The following is a 20,459-nucleotide window of genomic DNA, read 5'->3' on the forward strand; positions in this document are numbered from 1 at the left end:
GGGAGAGTGCACGGCCTCGGGTTGCCACTTGTGAGGGACATAATATGCAATCGTTTTTGTTGTTGTTCTCGGTTCCGCCCCCTCTGCTCCCCAGCTGCTCCTGGCCCAGTCGCCGCCTCTTCCGTGATCTCTCTTTGCTTCTCCTCCCACCTCGGTCTCCGCGCCGGAGTTGATTTCATCTCTCGCTCTCATCAATTGTTTTCACGACGCGTCTGGCAGATTTACACTTGGTTCGGTTTGCACAGGACTAAGCATCTCATCGTAGTAGAATAGGGGACAGAACTACATGCAATTGCATCGTCTAGAGGAGTGTGTTATTATTTGCCTCGGCAAAAGGACAATCCTGGGAAAACCAGGACAGGTGGCAACCCTCGGGCAGGCAGCAACTCCCCCCACACCTCCGATAAGCACGGTTGATACACGTGAGAGCTTGGTGAGGGGTGACGATGAGGCTCAGCTGGGTGATGGGGGAGGCATGGGAAGGCTGGAGCGGGAAAAGTTGGCAAAAGCAGTGCGTAGTGAGTAGCAAGGACTAGAGTTGGCGAAACGTTGCCAAAACTACGGCAAAGATTGTCCGGTGGTGAGGGTTTTTACGTACGGGGCATGGTGTTGTGGGCAGGGCTCGTCCAAATTGCGAGGCTGGGATTAGTTGCATTGAGAGCCGAGGTCGTGTCCTTTAAGACAGGGCTGTGCAGTATCCTTACGCTAATATGGGATGGCTTGCAGAGTAAGGGCGCCTCTCGAAAAAAACCCACGTTTGAAAAACATCGAAACGGGCGCCAATGTGCCCAGAGAAGAAAAGCAAACGTGCCTCATTTCGAAAGTGGGGCCTAGCCGGGCGCTTCCGCGCACGCCGCCTGCTTGCTCGCAGAACATGTCTGCCGGGGAGGGGGCGCGGGGAGGCAAACAAAGAAGAAAAAACAACAGCCGCAGGAGGCTTGGAGTCGCTGCTCTTTAAATGGCAAAGTGGCGTCAAGTGGGATTCACGCGCGCGGATGTGGTTTGGTTTTGTGAGGCCGGTGAATGGGGCATGCGTGCGTGTTTCGTGTGTGTGTGCTGTGTGGTTTGGGAGTGGTGGTATAATGGTCCGTGCACTATGTTACAAACCCAGCAGCCCGAAGTCAATTCACAGCGATCGTCAACATCACTTTGTGATTATTTGAAACGGTCCTGCGCGTTACTTGGTCGACTCAGCCTTAAATGAGTTCTTGCTGTAATGTGTTAATATCAGCACTGGGGAGACAAAGGTGGCCACATCACTCCTTCGTTCCTCGTCATCTAATAGCACTTTCCCCCAACAGCCTCTAATCTATTAGTGTGTGAACCAGTAATTGAAGGGCTGTTTGAGAAATTGCATTATGCTTATGCAATAAAAAATAGACACAAAGTAATAGCTTGTTAATTTACTCAATTTAAATTGCTATTTTTTTCATTCTATCTGAAATTACTCGAGCTGAAAGTTTTAGTGGCAAGGTAAAAAAAAAGCAAATTGATTGTTACAGCTTAAAGTGATATTTTGTGATAAATTTGTCGTAACTGCTTTTTGAGTCATGAAATAGAGCCGGTGGGAAATCCCGCAGGAGGGGGGAGTAAATCTCGTCTCATTAAAGCAATGAAACCGCATGTGATCGGGAAAATAAGAAATCGATAAGAGAATCTCACCGCTCTGCCACGCAATTTATGTCACCCAAAGTAAACAGTCGGGGTGCTAAATTACCCCGAGCGCAGGAAGACGGCCACCCGCATCTACCACACACACTTCTCGCTGCACGCCTTCCTTGTCGTGCAATGACTTATCATCGTTATCATCGTCGTCGTCATGGCCATCATCAATCCGCTGCCGATTGAAGCCATCGCCAAGCATTGCCCTCTCCTCACAACCCTGCCGTGCAATAATCCCCCTGGCACCTGCGCACCAGCCGATTTGAATGTTCAATTAATAATAATAAATTACACCCCTTTATCAATCTGCTGTTGGATGAAGGCTACCTGGGGTACCTGGGGGGGACGTTGCTTGACCATACATCCCGCTGGTCAGTGCGGGTTGGCGAAGGAGGAATGCCCAGGAACCGGTTCACATATCACTTGCACACCGATGTTAGCTGTGACCGGGAATCGATCTCAGGTCACCGTGTTGAACTTACAGTGCGCTAACCATCACTTCACCTTTATTGTAGGTTACATTGCGTGCAGTGAGAGAAAGGCACACTGTGCCATTTCATCTCTCCGTGTCACTGGGCAGTTGGCCAGCATCCTAGGCACGACATGAAATTAATGAATAATTGATGTGGATTTGTGTCGAGTCGCTCATCATCTTTGATGAGTTTGTGATCGGCGTGCGTGCGCACCTCCGCCGCAAGCTTGTCTCTTCCACTCGCGTCCTCTCGTCCGGACGTTCCGCGTGCGCATCGCCACGCTCGCGGTTTCTGACGGCGCTCGTGTCGACGGCAGGTGACGTACCAGCTGCGTGCCATCCTAAGGGCGCGCTGCGACCCGGCGCCCGTGGCCAGCAGCGGCGTCAAGTTCCACTGCGATTCCTCCTTCTGGGCCAAGAACGTCCTCAACCTCGGTACGTCGCCAGCGCCCAGCGGGTGAACAAATCTCGGGGAACGGATCCGGGAGAGCGAGCGAGCGAGAGCCGTGCCGCTGTGCGGCAAGTCACAGCGATGTGCCGCTCAAACGAGTACTGAGGTGGTGCTTGTCTCGCCTTTGCAGCCCTGAGACGGTGACGGAAATTCCACATTCCTGTGGCAGGTGGCGGAGTCTTTCCACGAGACAGCCGCTGTTGACTCCCCCCATTTGACAACTGAGAGGGGAGGGATGATGGGCTGAGCCAACCCCCAACCAGTATTTGCGTGTGATTTTTTTTTTAGATGGGTGGCAGTTTTAATTCCTTTGATTTATTAACATGGGATAGCTGGGTGGCTCAGAGTAGTCATGTGACCACTGTCTGTGATGTGATTGGAAGTTGCCAACCCTTTTGCACACTATGGCAGCTGTAATAAAATGTGTCCAGATTGAGGAAATTACACTTTTTGGCAAAGATAAATGTCAGGGCAACTTGCCAGCAACAGTTGCTGGCGGTCCTCGGGCCACATCTGGCTCGGGATGGCCTTCGGAGTGGCCCACCGAGTCATATAGAGGGCTCACTGAGATTGTAAAGAGATACTGATTATTGAGATGATGGAGATACAGAGATGAGAGAGCTGTAGACGAGTGATACATCTGAGTGAAGATACACAAGGTACATACGGGCGATCTTGGAGAGATCGCCCGTATGTACAGGTTAGCGGACACGCGTGCAGTCGTCATGACCGTCACGACGCCACGTAACATTCTAACGGCTGTGTACGTGACACGAACGTCACTTGGCCTGCCAGCACGTGTACATGTTGTGATGGGACCCACTGGAAAAATTTAATGGAAAAACCCTGCGCGAACGATTCCTCCCGTCCTTGCGTCGACGTGTGCGGCGGCTGCGTGCAGGCACCCTGGTGGTTGAGAACCCTCCTCCCGGGGCCGTGCACGCGTTTCTGCCCAACATCGCGCTTGCGCAGGCAGGCCGGCCGCCCCCCGGCACCGTGCCCCACATGCCGGCCTCCCCCTCCGCGCCGGGCCCCCCTCTCCCGGCCTCGCTCGCGGGGCCGGGGGTCCCGATGCGTCAGCAGGCATCAGGGGGAGGACCCCTGCAGCCCCCGCCACCGGGCCCGCCGGGCTCCGGGCAGATCAACTTGGCTCAGCTCCGTCTGCAGCACCTGCAGCAGCGGGCCATCAAGCAGCATCAGCAGCAACAGCAGCACCAGCAGCAGCAGCAACAGCATCAGCATCAACAGCAACAGCAGCATCAGCTGCAGCAACAACACCAACAGCAGCAGCAACAGCAGCAGCAACAACAGCAGCAACAGCAGCAGCAGCAGCAACAGCAGCAACAGCAGCAGCAACAGCAGCAGCAGCTTCGTCTGGTGGCCAGGCCTCAGCCATTGCAACCCCACCGCAGAGTTTCTTCGTCTGCGTCCGTGGCGGCCGCTACCGCCCTTGCTACCGGGCAGCCGGCCTTCGCCACTCTCTCTCCGACCAACGGCGGGCAGGTGCGCGGGCGCTACGAGGGGTGGGACGGTGCGAGATGCCCGAGCGGCTCAGAGGGCAGAGTGCAGAGCCAGTTTCAGCAGCTTGAATCGAACTGGGACAGCTCGGAGAATTAAACGTACCGTTTTGCGGAAGGGAAAGTGTGCCGCCCTCTGCTGTGTAGACCAGTTCTTGTGATGGCGTCTCTGATATCCGCTTCCGTGGACTGTTTTGTGACGTGACGGGTCGCCACTGTTCTGCGAGATCCCAGTGGATTCTTTGACGCAGACAGCACGATCGCGATACATTTCAATAACCCCAAAAAGTGTATAAAAGCGCATATTTGGAACCTATGTTTGTCAAAAATTTGTCGTCCGTCTATGTATGTCGACGCCTGCCATGTACATTTGCGTGTGTGTGTTCTCGGTCATGTGTGCAGCCACCACGGCTCATCAGCATGCAGTCCTTCCACCGAGCCACACAGCACTTGTCGGCCACGCAAGCTCGCGCCGTTGCTCAAGGCGCCGGCAGCGTCCGCATCGGGGGGCAGCAGCAGCAGCCTCCGGGACCACAACAGCAGCAGCCACAGCAGCAGCAGCAGCAGCAGCGGGCACCACAGGGGCCCCCGCAAAACCCGGCACACTCGCTCCGACAGGTGAGGAGGGTAGCACGGGGACTTGGATCGCTAGAGCTAGGAACTGCCGGCAGTGGGAAGGGGAGATGGGGCAGTAAGTAGAAATGAAGTAGAAATAAAATGACAATAATCACAATTAAATTAGCTCTTGTGCAGGTGCTCGGTGTATTAATGTTTTCATATTGTAGGATTGCGAGCAATGTCTGTAGATTGCGGAGGCCTTCATCCAACAGTGGATTGACCATGGCTGAAGATGATGATGATCAATAATTACAAGCCTTTGTCGACCTCCACTGCTGGATGAGAAGGCCTTCTGAATACTGTGTTGGTCGTGGGGGTTTGTTTGAACATTCATCACACCGGTCAGTGTAGGTTGGGGAAGAGGGGCGCCGCGGAGCCGTTCAGATATCACTCGCGCAACTGAGGTTGGTCGTGGCCGCGAATCGAACTCGGGTTGCCTGCTTCATAGTGCAGCGAGCCTTCTACAGAACGGGAGCGCGGCAATGAATGAGAGAATGGATGGAGATGAGCAGAGACGGGTTGACAGGCAAATCTGGGGGGGGGGGGTGGCGAGTGAAGAAAATTGTGAGATCGAGCCTGAGTCTGGGATTCGTAGCCACAAGTTCAGCGGGGGATGCAAAATTTTGGCGTAAAAGTAAAAAAGTTGAAATGTTCCTTCTTCTCATCGGAGCCCTCGGTGAAAGAACTCGCACGAGCTTGTGGTCGGCCACTCGGAACGCGAGGAGAGCCCCCAGGGTGGTGAGGTCACGGAGCGCGAGCGGGGGAGGGGGAGGCGGTGAAAGTGGGAGGCGGTTCACAGGGACATGGGAGGAGCTCCTAGAAGAACGGGGCGCGGGGTCACCACGGGGTCACCACGGGGTCACCAAGGTGTCACCTCGGTGTCGCCGTGAGGGGAGGGCCCGGGGAGTGCCACGGGAGCCTTGTGTTGTTACGCAGCGACCCGCGTGTGTGGCGCGCGTCTGCTATGTCGTGTACAAATACAGCTGCTGCCTCTTTGCAGTCCACCGCTGCCTGCGCATCTAGGGGGCTGTCTCGCTTCACCAAGCTTGGCCGGTTCTGGTTGGTCACGGTCGGCAGTGTCGATGCTGAAATGGTTGCGTTTAATTTGTAAATGCTGCCGATTGTTATTTTCTCTGAAAGAATACGTGAACTTCTGAGTTGTGAAGTAAATATTTTATGGTTCAACCCCAGCGTGTTCCACAAAGGCTTGTGAAATACAATGGTGATTTGGCAGACATTTAATTAATTCCAAGCAAAAACCTCAATGTAGAAATGTGACATAAATAAAATATACATTTAAAATAATGGACAGAGCACTTCTCACAAATTTAAAGACATTCCGTGTCCCGACCGCCTGACCTCTCGCTCACGTGGCCGGATCGTTGCCGGGCCCCACGCTGTACTCGACCCGCGACCGCTCGCGCGGGGGGGGGGGGGGGAGCGGGATCAACCCACTAGCGCAGCCACACCCTCAAGGTTACGTCGCTCTCTGCTCAGCGCTTTTATTCCTCGGCCCGGAGGCCCGCACGGTGCACGCTCGGTGCCCGCCGGGTTGACCGTGTGCGTAGTGGGGTGCGGAGAGCGCACGCCGGTTTGTCCCGTTAGGCTTGGCAGCATTTTCAACGGCCCGGGCACCGCCGGGGGGCACGTTGGGCTCACGGCGGAGAATGGGCGGGTGCGGGGGGAAGGGAGTGGTCTGAGCATACTTTAGTCTCGCTTCGTTGGGCGAGGCGAAACGTACGCCCATGCACCAGCACTCGCACACGTACTCGCGCCCATAAACCCTCACACCGCACCTAACTGCTGCTTACCGGTTTGCTTGCCATGCCCATTAAGGCCGTAACGTTTCATTTTTATTTTTCCCGCATTTGCCCTCTGCGTTGACGATGCTCGGAAGCGAGTAAGGTCTCCGCGTGAAACATCATTGTCTGCCTTGGAACGAAGGCTTGACAAACTTCGTACCGTATAAGTGGATCTGTAAGTTTAGTCATTTGTTGAACAAGATAAACCTACAAAAATGCACGGCTCATCTTAATTCAAGGGCGAGTTGCCCTAATGGACATTAAAACTTCCTGCTTGCCCTTGTGAAATTCTAAGTGTCTGTAATCTTGGCAATATAGTGTTGAGCTTGGAAAGTGCTTGGATGGGCGGACCGCCTTGCATGGCAGGTTGTTACAGGTGGTTGCGGGGCTACCTGGTGGGCAGGAGTTGGCACCCCCCATCATGTGACCCGCACCGATCCCCGTTACCCACATGGCTTGGGGAGGCCCTCATCCAGCAATGGATTGACGAAGGGGCTATGCGTGTGCACGCGTACAACGGTAGAAGTGACTTGGAGCATTGGAGTGGCCGAGACGTCCAGTCCACTTAAAATACCGTTTTATTTCATTTCATATTCATATGAGGAGCAGTGGCACAGTGATTTGTGCACTTCCCTACGACTGACATCAGTGGCGAGTGGTACTCGAACCAGTGCTGGACATCCCCCCCACTGCCCCCCCCATTCACGAACGCAAACTGACCAGCGTAGTTAAGTATGGTCAAACAACCGGTGGCTAACACAGTGTCGGGAAGACTTCATCCAGGTAGTGTGCTCACAAGGGGCTGCACGTGTTATCGTGTCATTCACTGAGTGCGCATTAAGGTGAGTAGAGCGAGGCTATGCATCGCAATCGGCTGATTCTGGAAGATGCTGGAGTTGATTTGCTGTGACAGTGTCGCGTTGTGGCACGGTGCACGACGTGATGATGACGTAATGACGATGTAACGATGCACTCCCGCAGAGAATTCCATCCATTGTCACGGCATGATTTTGCAAATTTGACCCGCAAATCGATTTTCTGCCTCGTGCCAGTTTTACCGACTCGTTGGTGTCGTTTTGGTCATGCTACGCACAGCAGTCTCAGCGCGCGAAGAGCGCTGTACAAAATCATGTTGTGTTTTCCTAATGTTTGTCATTCCTTGTCTCCATTGTATATACTGGTTCGCTATCGCATCGTCATCGCAACATCAGCGTATCATTCACATAAGTTGTACGTTACCGATCACTAGACGCGCAAATCATTGCGCGTGATCGATGATTCGGTGCGTCTCTGCGACTTGCCTAGTAGAGCAACGGCAGCTGCCGCATTCGATCCACCGTGCGCTTTACCTGTGGGCGACGATGTCCGAATGTAATCCTCCTCCTCCCTGTGCCCCCTCCCTTCCCCCCCCTCCTTCCTCTTGCCCTGCAGCACCCCGGCAGCAGTGTCCCCCTCGGGGGCCCCTTCCCCGTGGTGAGCCTCCACCCGCCCCCCCCCGCCCCCCGCGCACCCCAAGCCAGCCCCCCTGGTGGCTTACGACCACATCCCGTCTGTGACCAACCCTGAGAACTTGCCCTCCTTGCCACACATACCCCAGATACAGGTGGGTTCTCACCCCCAGGCCTGCGCAAGGCCGCTCTGACGTCGTTACTTTCACTGCCGTATAATTCTTACCCTGGAGTGAGTGCTTGCTCATTGCTTCAACCCTGGGGTAAATCTTCGATGACATCAGAACGACTCCCCATGCCCTCGTGGAAAAATTACTCCCATTTGGGGGTCAGAATACTATCCAGGGTTAGGGTATCTGGTCAAGGATTCTTGCAACCTTGTTCCAATTGCCTTATGTCTGTATCGGTAGTACCGGACTCGAGAAGAGTGATTCAATCTGGCTGTGGAGTTAAACTACCGCGGGGGGGGGAGTTTTAATGACAAAGAGTATGCTGATCCGGCCCTCTAGATTATATGGGCTCTAAATACTATCTGGTGCCGGGCCTCCCGTGTCTCCGTTTGACGAGGCCTCGTAGAGCCAGGCTGCTGCTGCGGCGGTGCCGTGCCAACCTCGCTCGCCTCAATGCAGGCACCCAGAGGAGGGGGAGGGGGTCGCGGGGTAAAGGAGGGAGTTGACTCTCCTCTGCCCTCACCTTCCCGACACGTGTTGATGGCCGTTGCATGTCACACAGCGATCTCTTGGTATCTTTCATGAACGTAAAATAAATTGTAAACAAATCGTAACCGACGTAATGCTTTGCCGCCTCCAAAAATTATTGGTTTGGGGTGCTCCGTTTGTTTACTAAACAGGACTGCCCCGCTCGGCGGTGGCACCTGGCAGTCGCGTAAAAACGCGCCCCACGCACCATTTGTCTTCACCCGCGGATTCCTCATACCGGCAGCTGGGGAGCAGCTGCGTGCGGATGTTAATCGGGCGAGCGGAGGAGACGCTAATCGGGGCCTCGTGCTGCCATGCCGCACGAGGCCCTGCTCGCGCGATCGACGGTGCGAGCCGACCGCGCCGCCGCAGCCACCCGGGCCGCCGAGGTCGATGCGTGCCGGCAGTGCTTCAGTTTCACCGCGGCAATCGGCTCGCGGTGCAGCGACGGGGCGCACATTTAATTGGTCGTCCGACGTGTTCCTGCGAAACAAAAAATATCGGTTTTTGCCTCCCGGGATTTCTGTTTCACAAAATTCATTTGGGTAACAGCATATACAAGCAGAACTCTGTTCTCTGCCTCTACGTGTACATACATGACACTGCTGATGAAACCCATGAAGTGGAAACCTGTGCAGAATTTGGTCTCCTTTTTAGTTTTAGTCAAACTTGATCACCCACGACATCCTCACTGCGCAGCCCTGGTGCCCAAACAGACGCTGCTGGACAGTGTTGCTCTGGAATGCCCGTCGGCTGTTTGGCTTACTGGCAGAGACACAAAAACGGAGTTCTTCTGCTATATATGCGAGGACCGGTGCAGCGCTGTGCTGCGTTATACCGCGGCATTGTGAAGCTGCTGGAGCCCACACGTACAGCAGCACCACCCCCTGGTGTGGAAGAAGAGGACTGTTGAAGTGGCCTCACAGTGAGTTGTAAAACGTCAGCCTCCAGGGCCATTGGCTGGCAACGCGGTGGTGCACTGCTCGCTGTTAAGTTTTCCCGAATGGAAATTGATACCCACAGCTCGGTTATATTATAATTGACAAAACAAATCAAAGCAATTTCATAGGAATTATTTTATCATTTCTGTATGACTGAGTATCACGTGCAGGGACAGCAGTCCGGTCGGGTGCGTTAGCGAGCGCGTGACGGCGGTGTGCGTGTGTGCTTGCGTGCATCTGTGTGTGCGTGTTTGTGCGCGCGCATGTGTTCGCGTGCCTGCGTGCGTGCGTGCCGCTCCCGCGTCTCGTGCAGTTTGAGGACGTGTCATCGGTGCTGAAGCTGGCGGCGGTTCACGCCAACGGGGCCCTAGCGGACGGTGTGCCCAGCCCCGCGCCCCGCCTCACCTCCCCCGCATTCTCCATCTCCCCGGGGTCCGCCATGCACTCGCCCGGTACGTGGCGTGCACCGCGGCAGCAGCAGCAGCAACAACCACAGCAGCAGTAGCAGCAACAGCAACATCAACAGCCGCCACTCACTGCTAAATGGCGGGGCGACATAACAGCAGGACTTGTGCAAGGCTCAATGCATTTTGAGGCTGTCACGTAAAGTGCGGAAGGTCTCGCTGGCAGGATATCACGGGTACACACCCAGGTGTTACGGGTTAACTGGCTGAGATGATCAACAGATGCACCGCCTGCGCTCCCCGCTGTGCCACCCACTGGCGTGAAGACGCACGCACGCAATATCGTGCGCTTCCAGGCGCACGGACAAACACATGTGTGCACGCATGCTGCACCAGCCATTAATTTAAGGCTGAGTCGACCTTGTCGAGGCCCAAGCACCGGTTCAAATAGCACTTGCCCACTGATGTTAGCTATGGCTGAGAATCGAACTCATCTCGCCGCGTTTGCAGCGCCGTACGCCAACCACTGTGTGGCCACTCGGTGAGCTGTGAATAAACGACTCGGTTCTCACGCGCACGACTTGACGTAATGCATCAAGCGGCGCACCTTCGCTTGCTTGTCCAGCACAAAGATCCCCCGTATAGCCTGAACAAACTGTTGGGGCAAGTGCTGTTAACGAGCACCTATAAAGGCTGGCACACGAGGGGGTGGGTAGCCAGCACCACCCTCGTCACACGCATACACACACCCACCGTAACCACCACACCAGCGCATGTTGTATGCATGCATGTTGAAGTTCTTTCGCAACAAACGTAGCCAACCATGCTAGGCGACGGTGCGGGGGGGAGGACAACAAACTAAACGCATAATGAGCCGCTGCAGGAATAACCCTTCTGCTGCCGCGTCCGTGTCCATGTGCGTGTGTTCGCCCCCCCCCCCTCTACCGCCCTCCCAGTGACGGTGGCGAGCCAGACGCCCATCAGGCCTTCCAGTGCCTCCAGCACTGGCAGCCACGGCAGGTGACTGCCCCACGCTGCCCCCGCCCTGCTATCCCACGCCTGCCCCTCCCCCCCCTCCATCCTCTTCTCCGCGAGTAATAAACGATCCGTCGAGATTTTGCGTCTGAGCGATTGCCTTCGCGTGCAATTGCTCAGGCTTGTCACCCACGAGTGATTCTTCAAGAGTGGAGCACCCCATTTTGCACCTTTACAGGTTCTGCAATACAATGAATGGGGATTTATAATGATAATAGGGATAATAATAATAATCACGTGGATCTGTTTGTCAATCTGCTGCTGGATTAAGGCCTCACCGCGTCGTGCCTTGTCGGTGGGATTGTTTGACCATACTTCACGCCGGTCAGTGCGGGTTGGAGAAGCCCCAGGACTGATTAACGGCGTCACTCGTCACCAATGTCAGCCGTGGCTGGGAGTCGAACTCGGTTAGCAAAGGGGCTGTGTGTGTGTGTGTATTGCCGATGAGAACCAGCTGCTGGGGGGTGGTGTAGAGAGTCCCCCCTCCGTGTGATTAAACACCGCGACCCCAACGTATTTATTTTGGCTGCCACGATCCGGGAGCTGAGCCCCCCACCCCCGCCGCAAACGGCACATGGGGTTCATCAATCAGTGGGGGGGCTCTTCCTCCCACCACCACCACCACCACGCTCGCCCAGGTCGGGGCCGGAGACGCTCGTCCCTTTTCATTCGCCCCCGCGGTCGAGCGGCACCATTCATTTAAATTGGGGGGGGGGGGGGGGGCGGTGTTAGACTTGCTGTGACGGATGAGTTGATTTTAAATTGCGTTGTGTGTGCGGTGGAGTGGTGGCACGCGCTGGGTCGGCGCGCCGCGCTTCAAACCCGCCGGTGACCCGAGTTTGAACCCTGGCCGCGGCTAACGCCAGTGGCGGGCGAAATCTGAACCGGTTCGTGGGTACCCTTCACCCCTTCACCGACCCGCATGGACCAGCAGGGTGAAGTATGGTCAAAACAACCCCCATGGCCCACGTGGCGTGGAGAGACCTTTATCCATCAGTGGATTGATGTAGGGCTATAAATTATTAGTATTATTACATGCTAATGTAGCATTTTGGCTGAAGAAGATGCTGCTCTGAAATGGTGATGAAAAACCAAGTGTGGGTTGGTGAAGGGGTGGAGTTATCTGGGATCGGTTCAGATATTTTTCACCATTGATGTTAGCCATGGCCAGAAATCTGAGGTCACTTGGTTCACACCGTAGTGCACTGACCACTGCTTCACCACCTCTCTGATCCTTTAATTCGCATAAATCGTCAGTGCCTCTTGCATCGCAAGATCCTGATAGGGGTGGTAGCTTGGAGAGGCCTTCATCCAGCAGTGGATTGATCATGGCTGCTGTTGACGATTTTTACAAGCGCACGTGCATGACAATTTATTTGAACTGACGTACGAACCGGTGCATCGTTGACGTCGCGGCCGTCCCGTGTGCGCGCGTGGGCATTGTGCGCGTGTGTGTGTGCGTGCATGTGTGTGTGCGTGCGCGTGTGTGTGTGCGCGTGCCTGCACCCCACAGCTCCGCGTCCCCCAAAGTCCCATACGTGCGCCTCGAGCGAATCAAGCACGAGCCCGGCACGGCGCTCGCCGAGAGGGGCTCGGCGTGCGGGGGGCAGCAGCAGCAGCAGCACCACCACCACCACCACGCGTTGGCATCGGCGACTCCCGCGACCGCTGCGCCCCCCGCGTCCGCCAACAGCGTGAGCGTGAAGCAGGAGGCGGCGCTCGGCGGGGGCGGCGCCGCCGGGAGCGCCTGTTGCGTGGTGAGAACGCGGAGCGTGCGGAAACCGCGGCCGCCGGCGCCGACGGCGAATGACGGGGAGCCCCCCTGGAGGCAGCGGTCTCGCTTGGCTCGCGGCTTCCGTCCCCCAGGATTTAAACGCTCGCTCGTGCACGCACGAGACTAACGGTTGTGGGGAGGGGGCGGTGTAAATAGAGGACGCCTTTGCACGGTCGTGGCCAACGGCACCGTTAATGAGGACGGGGCGGTGGAGGTGGTGCCACGCTGCCTCGTCCATGCCGGCGGTGCTTGCCGGGGAGAGTGGCGGCGGTGCGTACAGTGTGTGTGGCGAAGGCCGCCCAACACGTGCCGTCGATTTCCTCGCTTCCGTTCAAGTCCAGGCTCGAGCCCTACCGATTGCCTTGTTCTGCCTATAGTATAAGTGTGCACATGTGGTGGACATCTATGTATGTGTGTTGAACGTCTTTCGCACCGTACGTAGCCAACCATGATAACCGTGCTAATCGGACATGCCATTCAAAGGCTAACTGCTGCGGTAAACTCCCTCATGCTTGCTGGGTGGACAGAGGCGGGGGGGGGGTGAATTAGGAATCAAGCTTGGAGCATTTTTCCCAATGGCCGCTCGGGGAGATCGAATCGTGGCGGCGACCTCTGGGCTGAATGTCAAGTGGCGATCCACTACGCAGCTCCCTCTTTATGAATCCACGTTGTGTTGGATGAGGGTTCTTGATGCAATACATTTTGGATCTATGTGAATGGTGGATCTGTTACTCGTAAATTTTAGTCTCTATTTAAGTCTTTGGATCTTCATGAAAAGCCCTCGATCAAGACCTGTTATCCTCTGCATGTGATTGACGCTTTCAAATAAATATTCCCACTGTTTCTGTACAGTGCCTTGAGACTCGGTGGGGCTGTCCTGGGATAATTGGGCGACGTTACCCACATCTCAGAAACGTCGGTGCGATTTTCTGCTCAGAATGAGCATTGTGGCATTGGTGCTCATTCCCTGTTTATAGCCCTGAGCCGCAAGTAGCGGAAATTCCACGCTACTATGAAGGGGGTGATTCTATCCTTAGGACAACTGCAGTTGACTTCCCCCACGAAGTGATAATCATTTTGTCGAACCCCAACCATGGGCAGAGACAACCCCCAACCAGGATGTGACCTCGCAAGCCTGCGCTTGCGATCCGCTCGCTGTGCCGTTGGCTGTTGAGCGAATATGCGTGAACCCGGGGCAGTGTCAAGGGAAACGGTCGGCATGTCTCTCACTAGCACGGAGTCATCTCAGCTCCGTCCGGCTCGCTGACCTGGAAAGATATTTCGGGCACGTAGGTCGTGTGACAGGTAGCGTGACCACGACCTGCTCCAGTCGAGCAGCAACCCGGAAATTCGTACAGTGAGACGTTAAGCCCTGCTCATGAGGTGCTGCTGCTCAGGAATCTCTCAAAATACATTTTCCTTCCTTTTTTTTATTGGACCATTGTACGTCGTCTGGCGGTTATAAGAGAGAGGACATAAGTAAATATTGCTTTTATTGAAATAAAAACCTGTTTGGCTTATTTAAAATAGCCGCGCAGGTTGTATTTACGTACACATCTGAAATGCGCCCCCGTGCGCGCCGTGTGTGCGTGCACAGCTGAGCAGCCCCGACAGCATCCTCACCCCGCCGCTGTCCAACCCGAGCTGCGAGTCGCTGCCCATCCACGCCGTGCGCATCAAGGAGGAGCGGCTCGACGGCGCCGACTACGCGGCGAGCTCCACGCCGCACTGCGGCGCCGGGCACGGCCACTCCCCTCGCCGACACAGCCAGCCCGACTCCACCACCGGCCTGCCCGGACACCGCGGCGCCGAGGGCACCGGCCGGGGTGCCAGCGGCGCGGACAGCAGTTCGGCGTTGCGGAGAGGAGACGAGGGCGCGGGGAGCGACGGCGCCGCCGGTAGCGGCGGCGGGGACGATGCGGCGCAGGAGCCGGCGCCGGAGCAGATGGCCGAGGGTGCCGAGGGCGACTGCGCCGTGTGCGGTGCGGATGCCCCCGTGCTGGCCTGCGCGGAGTGCGGGGGGCGGTATCACCTGACCTGTCACGTGCCCGTCCTCTCCGAGCATCCTGGGTACGGCATGGAGTGGCAGGCACAGTCGCACGCGCACCCTCGGATGTAGCCGAACGTGCTAATCGGTGGTACGGGGGAAGGAAAAAAACTAAACACAAGAAGCAGTTCTAAAGAAATTAGTTTTCAACATGCATGTAATCTCACACCGACACCCGCACACACGCTTGGACACCATGTGCAGACATCTGCTGTTGAAATATGCGTGATATTTTTTCGTGTCGGCAGCCCGCTGCAGCCCGTGAGTGTGGTTGGTAAGTGTTTCTGTCCGTTGGCACTCTGCAGCCCAGATGTGTTTGTGCATTTCAGCTGTTTTTCTGCTAAATCAACAAACACTGTTCCCAGCTGAAGCAGCATTGTGAGGGTAACAAAAAACATACACACGGCCGGAAGCGGAGGATCGTTGGCGATTCGCGCACCATGACGTCCGATGTTGTCCCTGTGTCCAGCGGGGACTGGCGCTGTGGCCTGTGCCGCGGCCCGGACTGCGAGGAAGATGCGGCGGAGACGGCGCGGGATGGTGTGACAGCCGGCGAGCGGAGGGTGAGTGGCCGAGCCGCCCTCTAACTTCCTCACCTTCTCAAACGAGCCCCACAACTATTTTTAAAACTATTGTTCAACTTTTTTTACTTTACCAGGTAGCTCTTTTTCAGAAGCGATCTGGCCACAAATGGTAGCTTAATAAAGTGGCGTACTGTGTGTAAATTTATAGCAGCCAAATACACACGTTAATTCTAAATGTAGGGGAAAAAACCGGAAGAGCCGGACATAAATCCACGCGACCACGGGGAGAACATGCAAACTTCAAATATACAGGAATCCGGGTCAGGGTCAAACCCATGAACCCATGACCTCCTGTCTACCAGGCGAGGTAGTTAACATCTCGCCACAGCGGTACCCCAACTAGCGGCGACTCTCGCGCCTCAGCAAGAAGGGGCCTGGGTTTGATTCCCGACTCGGGTGCCTCTCTGTGCGTGGAGTCTAAATGTTCTCTCTCCCCTGTTTTGCATGGGTTTGCTCCGGGTTCTCCACTCTACTCCCATCGCTAAAAACAACAACACTGTGTGACTGGTATCGGAGAAAGCATCGCAACGCTGAGAGATTAATCTAGATGTGAAGTTTTCGTGACTGCAGGGATCCACACTCTTTGGTTCTTTCGGCAAAGTCACGTAGGTATAAAATAAATTAAATCACGACGTTTCGATTGCAACACAAGCAATCATCACCTAATGATGATGATACGTGACTTTACCGAAAGAACCAAAGAGTATGCTGAGAGATTACTCTGCAAATTACTCGATCACACACAGCAGCAACATCGCCCCCCTACTGCGAAAACGTGGCAGGACTCGCCTGAAAATAGCCTTGAGAGTCGGTGAGGCTTTCCTGGGTAAACGAGCAGAGTAATAATATAACAATAGTGGAGTGAAATGTCGCTGCACGTAGCCAACCGTGATGAACATCAGCACTAGGGAAATAAAGGTGGTCGGGCGTGGTGCTGGCCACCCACCATCTCATGTGCCGTTCTGGCCTTCATAGGTGCTCGCTGACAGCACTTGCCCCAACAGTCTGTTAAGGCTGTACGGGGGATCTTTGTCTGTGCGCAGTGTGTGTCTGTGCGTGTGTGCGGTGCTAATCACCCCTCCGCGTGGTGCGTAGCGCTGCGAGGTGCTGCTGCTGTCAGTGCTGTGCCGCATCACCAGCGAGCCCAGCGCTCCGCGCACCGGCGTCTCGGTGAGTTCACCCGCGGAGACCGATCGCTAACGACCCTCACCAGGCAACCCGGCCGGCTCGCCAGCGTCGCCCACCACAGGGCCCACGCCAGCGTCACAGCTGTTCAGTCCACCGATGTAGCCACCAGAAAGAGTCACGTAAACCACTGGGTGCTTCTAGATAGACAACACAACTGCTGCAGCGTGGGCTGGAGCAGTGGTGCATAGGTTCGCGGCACTCCCCTTTGAAATTAGTGACCCGAGTTCGATTCCTGGCCACAGCTAACTAACATCAGTGAACTGGTCCTGCGCTCGCTTTCACCAACCCGTGGTCACTCAGTCTGCGAGTCTCCTTTATTTGACCAGGAGATTAAATAAGCCCTTTCAGACACGACGTGAGAGCGACCCATGGTCGTGACGTATGATCAACCTAGCCCCAGGACTGACAGGGCAGCCTTCTCCCAGCAGTAGACGGACAGGGGGTGGTACATTTTAAACAGGAAGAAAATCCAGCGTGAGGAACCCATACCGGGAGGTGCTCCTGTCACTGTGAATCGCCACAATCGGGCCGCTTTGATCATTTATCCATCTTTCCCAGCAGCTCCCCTCCCCCTTCCCCCCAATCTGCACCGCGCAGCTTGGTGAAGTATGGGTTAAACAACCCTCGTCACCTTCATCCAGCAGTACATCATTTCGTACATTTTTTTCAGGACGGGTTTCTCCAAAGCATGTTAATGAATGAATAATATGTTTTCAAATGAAGAAAATACCACGATAACACACTGACAATCGCCCCCCCCCCCTCCCCCCCGCAGGAAGCTGAAAAGCAAATGAATGGCACGGAAGCTGGTAGCGACGGAGGCGGCGGTGGCGACGGTGGCGACGGTGGCGACGCTCCGTTGCCGGGCTGGCTGGACGCGGTGAGGCTGCGACTCCAGCCCGACTCCGCGGAGCCGTACGGCAGCCCCGAGGAGTTTGTGTCGGCGCTGCGCTCGGGCCTGCGCTCACACCGGGACGTGAGTGTTCGCCTCGCTAGCGCCGCCTCGCGAGCCTCACGTGCGCCCGGCCCCCTCCTGCTCCGCGGCGCCGCACGGCCACGCTGGCGCGCTGCGCTCGTTGACTCGCACGTAGACCGTACGGCTCGTTAACCGAGGGATACCCTCATCTCAGCCACCATCGCTCGGTAACCAGTGCCGCTGGGTAACCGGTGCCGTGCACATCCAGGCCAACGTAGCTCGTTTACTCACGATGTCCCCAACCCAGCCTCTCAACATCTGCCGGTGCTGGTGTTTGCTGGTGCTCACAATACAATGCAATGTTCATTTTAATAGTGCCTGAATGTGAGCGCAACTCAGAATGCTGGAGAGAAACATTTATTTTATAGAGAAAGAAAGACAGGCAGTGAGTCATCATAGGCAGAGGGAAAAAGGAAGGTCCCTTGATCCTTGGGCAGGGAGACGACGGCATGGACTGCTGGAGGGAGATTTCTGCGCGGTTATGTGGAGAGCGTCTCGGTCCTAGGAAACGCGCCATCGACTCCACGTCGTTGCCTTCGCCATACAAAGAGCGCCGAGCCCCTGATAGTTTCCGCTGACACGGCAGACGCGTCGGCGAGACCGCGTCTCTGAAGAGCAGCGGCTCATTCACCCAGGGGGTGGCGCCTCTGCTTTTGTGTTCTCTCAGCGTCAGTCTCTTTTATGCCAGCGAGTGAGCTCCACTGTCAAAGGGGGGGGGGGGTAGTGATTTGAGGCCACGGGTCACAGGCCGTGACACAGCAGCTAATCTGGCTTTGAGAGTCGTGGGATCGTTGCCTTGGCACCAAAACGTTCGCCGGTGGGAGGTGGCCGGGAGGCTCAAGAGGTCGTGACCGGTGCTGGGCCTCCCCGAGGTAGACCCAGCCTCAAGCGAGTACCTGGTGCAGTGTATAAACATCGCCACTCGGGAGACAAAGGTGGCCGGGTGTGTCGTGCCTGCCTTTGTAGGTGCTTGTTCACAGCACTTGTCCCAACTGTCTGTCGCATCCACAGGGAACAGCGCCCCCTGGCGTCGGTCTCCCCGTGCGACTGCCGCTGCTTTAAGTCGTGGTCGTTAACTTAAGACTGTGTAACGGGCACGTTCAGCAACAGAAAGAGGAACACGTGCATTTGAAAACATTTGTAGGTTAAAGACTTTGGGAAACGTAAACTCAAAAGTGCGCATAGGCGCATGGAGACGCGCTTGCATGGGATTGCACAGACAGAAAGAAATGGAACACGTGGATTAGAGAACCTACGCAGGTTGTCAAGAAAAGTTAATGGGCTTGCGGAGGTTACATGATGGCGGGAGGATGAAACTCGCCCGAGATGACGACCACCGCGAAGAGATGGAGCGATGAAATTCGCTTCTATGTGGGCGCCAGACCGTGCGAGATGGTGACAGCTTGGAGACGGGCCTTCATCCGGCAGTGGATTTCTCGTGGCTAATAAGGATGTCCTCGCTTACCCACAGCACCGCGCGCTGGAGGCTCACGTCACGGACCGGCTTGGGGAGCTGTTCCCGGGGCCGAGCGAGACGCACGGCACGTGCGGCGCAGACTTGGCCGAGGACGCCGACGTGGACGCCGCAGCAGCGGAGGTGGCGGACGCTGCCGGCGTGTGTCCGGACGGGCTCGCGACCGTGGACACGGCAGAGGCGTGCGGGGACCCGAGCGCCGGGACGAGCGAAGACGCCGGGACGAGCGGCACGGCGGACGCGCGCGCGGACGGCGGAGGCGCGTGCGCCGACGTGGGCGCCGGCAGCGCGGACGTGGGCGGCGCGCTGGATGCGGACGCCGGCGCCGGAGCCGACGTGGTTGAGGGCGCCGGAGCCGACGTGGTTGAGGACGCCGAAGTGGAGGTGGAGACGGCGGAGGCCGCCGAGGACGTCTCGACGTCCGCGGGCGGCGACGGGGGCGGGGACAGCGACGCCGAATGCGGCGAACCGAAATCCAAGCGCGCCAGGCTGGATCCTGCCGAACCGAGCCCCTAGCGGCTGTCAGCCGCCGAGCGACATGACCCAACGAACCCCGGCGGGAAACCATCTCGCGGCCGCGGTTGACGATCGTCTCGAGAAGTGCGAGTGGCCGTGCGCGTCGCCGAACCCTGCGCTCGTCCCGTCGAGACCCAGTTTTTGGACGCGCGACTATTTTGGGAAAAACCAAGTGCCAAAGCGAGTGCTGCCGAGCGTTGCGGGAGCTGCACGGCGTGAATGTAGGGGGGGGGGGGGGGGGGCTTCCCCGGGAGTGGGGTGGGGGGGGCCGCGGGACGCGGCAGCGGCGACTGCGGGGCCGCCACAGGAAGCATCCGCCGCGGCCTCCTGCCCACCCCGATCAAAGCGTACGAGCAGCGTGGAGGTTTGGCGAAGAGCGGCACCGTTCGTCACATTTAGCGCCCAACGCATGACCAAGTGTGTGTTTAGCCGTGCGATTGTTACAAGGTTTTTTGTAGTTGTATTCTTAATATTATTATCATCATTGTATTTATTTTATCACCATCTTGCTGCAGGGCTGGGTGGGAGTGTATTTATCTTGCCGTGCAGCTGGGGTAAGCGCGCCCACCGGCACGTCCTTGTTCCAAGAGGAGAGCGGCCGTGTCCCCCGACCAAGACGGGTTGTAACTTTTTTTATTTTTTCAGGGTTTTACCTGAAGTTCGCGACGTGAGCCAAGCGGGGGGCGGGGGGGGCCTCGTGGCCTCGTCTTCCCATGTACAGACTCGGACTCGATTCGGTCAAGCTTGCGGCTACTACACGTGCGCACGTGCCGGCCGTCCTCCGGTACGGCACCCCGCCATCACGACGTTCGGCAGAGAAATCACTTGGCTTCTCTTCGAATCACCTCGTCG

At 56.5% G+C, this 20,459-nt stretch overlaps 1 protein-coding gene across 1 annotated transcript in view; it reads left to right on the forward strand.

Annotated features, from left to right (window-relative positions):
* Positions 1-19,842, forward strand: part of LOC144720466 (E3 ubiquitin-protein ligase TRIM33-like) — a 46,572-nt gene extending 26,730 nt beyond the window's left edge. The window contains exons 8-20 of the mRNA XM_078597268.1: positions 2,452-2,569; positions 3,487-4,088; positions 4,505-4,720; positions 6,326-6,395; positions 8,001-8,125; positions 9,923-10,061; positions 10,970-11,033; positions 12,562-12,805; positions 14,420-14,892; positions 15,339-15,432; positions 16,549-16,623; positions 17,417-17,617; positions 19,089-19,842. Of these exons, the coding sequence (XP_078453394.1) occupies positions 2,452-2,569; positions 3,487-4,088; positions 4,505-4,720; positions 6,326-6,395; positions 8,001-8,125; positions 9,923-10,061; positions 10,970-11,033; positions 12,562-12,805; positions 14,420-14,892; positions 15,339-15,432; positions 16,549-16,623; positions 17,417-17,617; positions 19,089-19,607 (2,940 nt within the window). The 3' untranslated portion in view covers positions 19,608-19,842. The remainder of the gene's footprint in view (positions 1-2,451; positions 2,570-3,486; positions 4,089-4,504; positions 4,721-6,325; positions 6,396-8,000; positions 8,126-9,922; positions 10,062-10,969; positions 11,034-12,561; positions 12,806-14,419; positions 14,893-15,338; positions 15,433-16,548; positions 16,624-17,416; positions 17,618-19,088) is intronic.
* Positions 19,843-20,459: the final 617 nt, after the last annotated feature.

Source organism: Lampetra planeri, chromosome 8 (assembly GCF_965212315.1).
Source record: "Lampetra planeri chromosome 8, kcLamPlan1.2.h2, whole genome shotgun sequence".
NCBI lineage: Eukaryota > Metazoa > Chordata > Hyperoartia > Petromyzontiformes > Petromyzontidae > Lampetra > Lampetra planeri.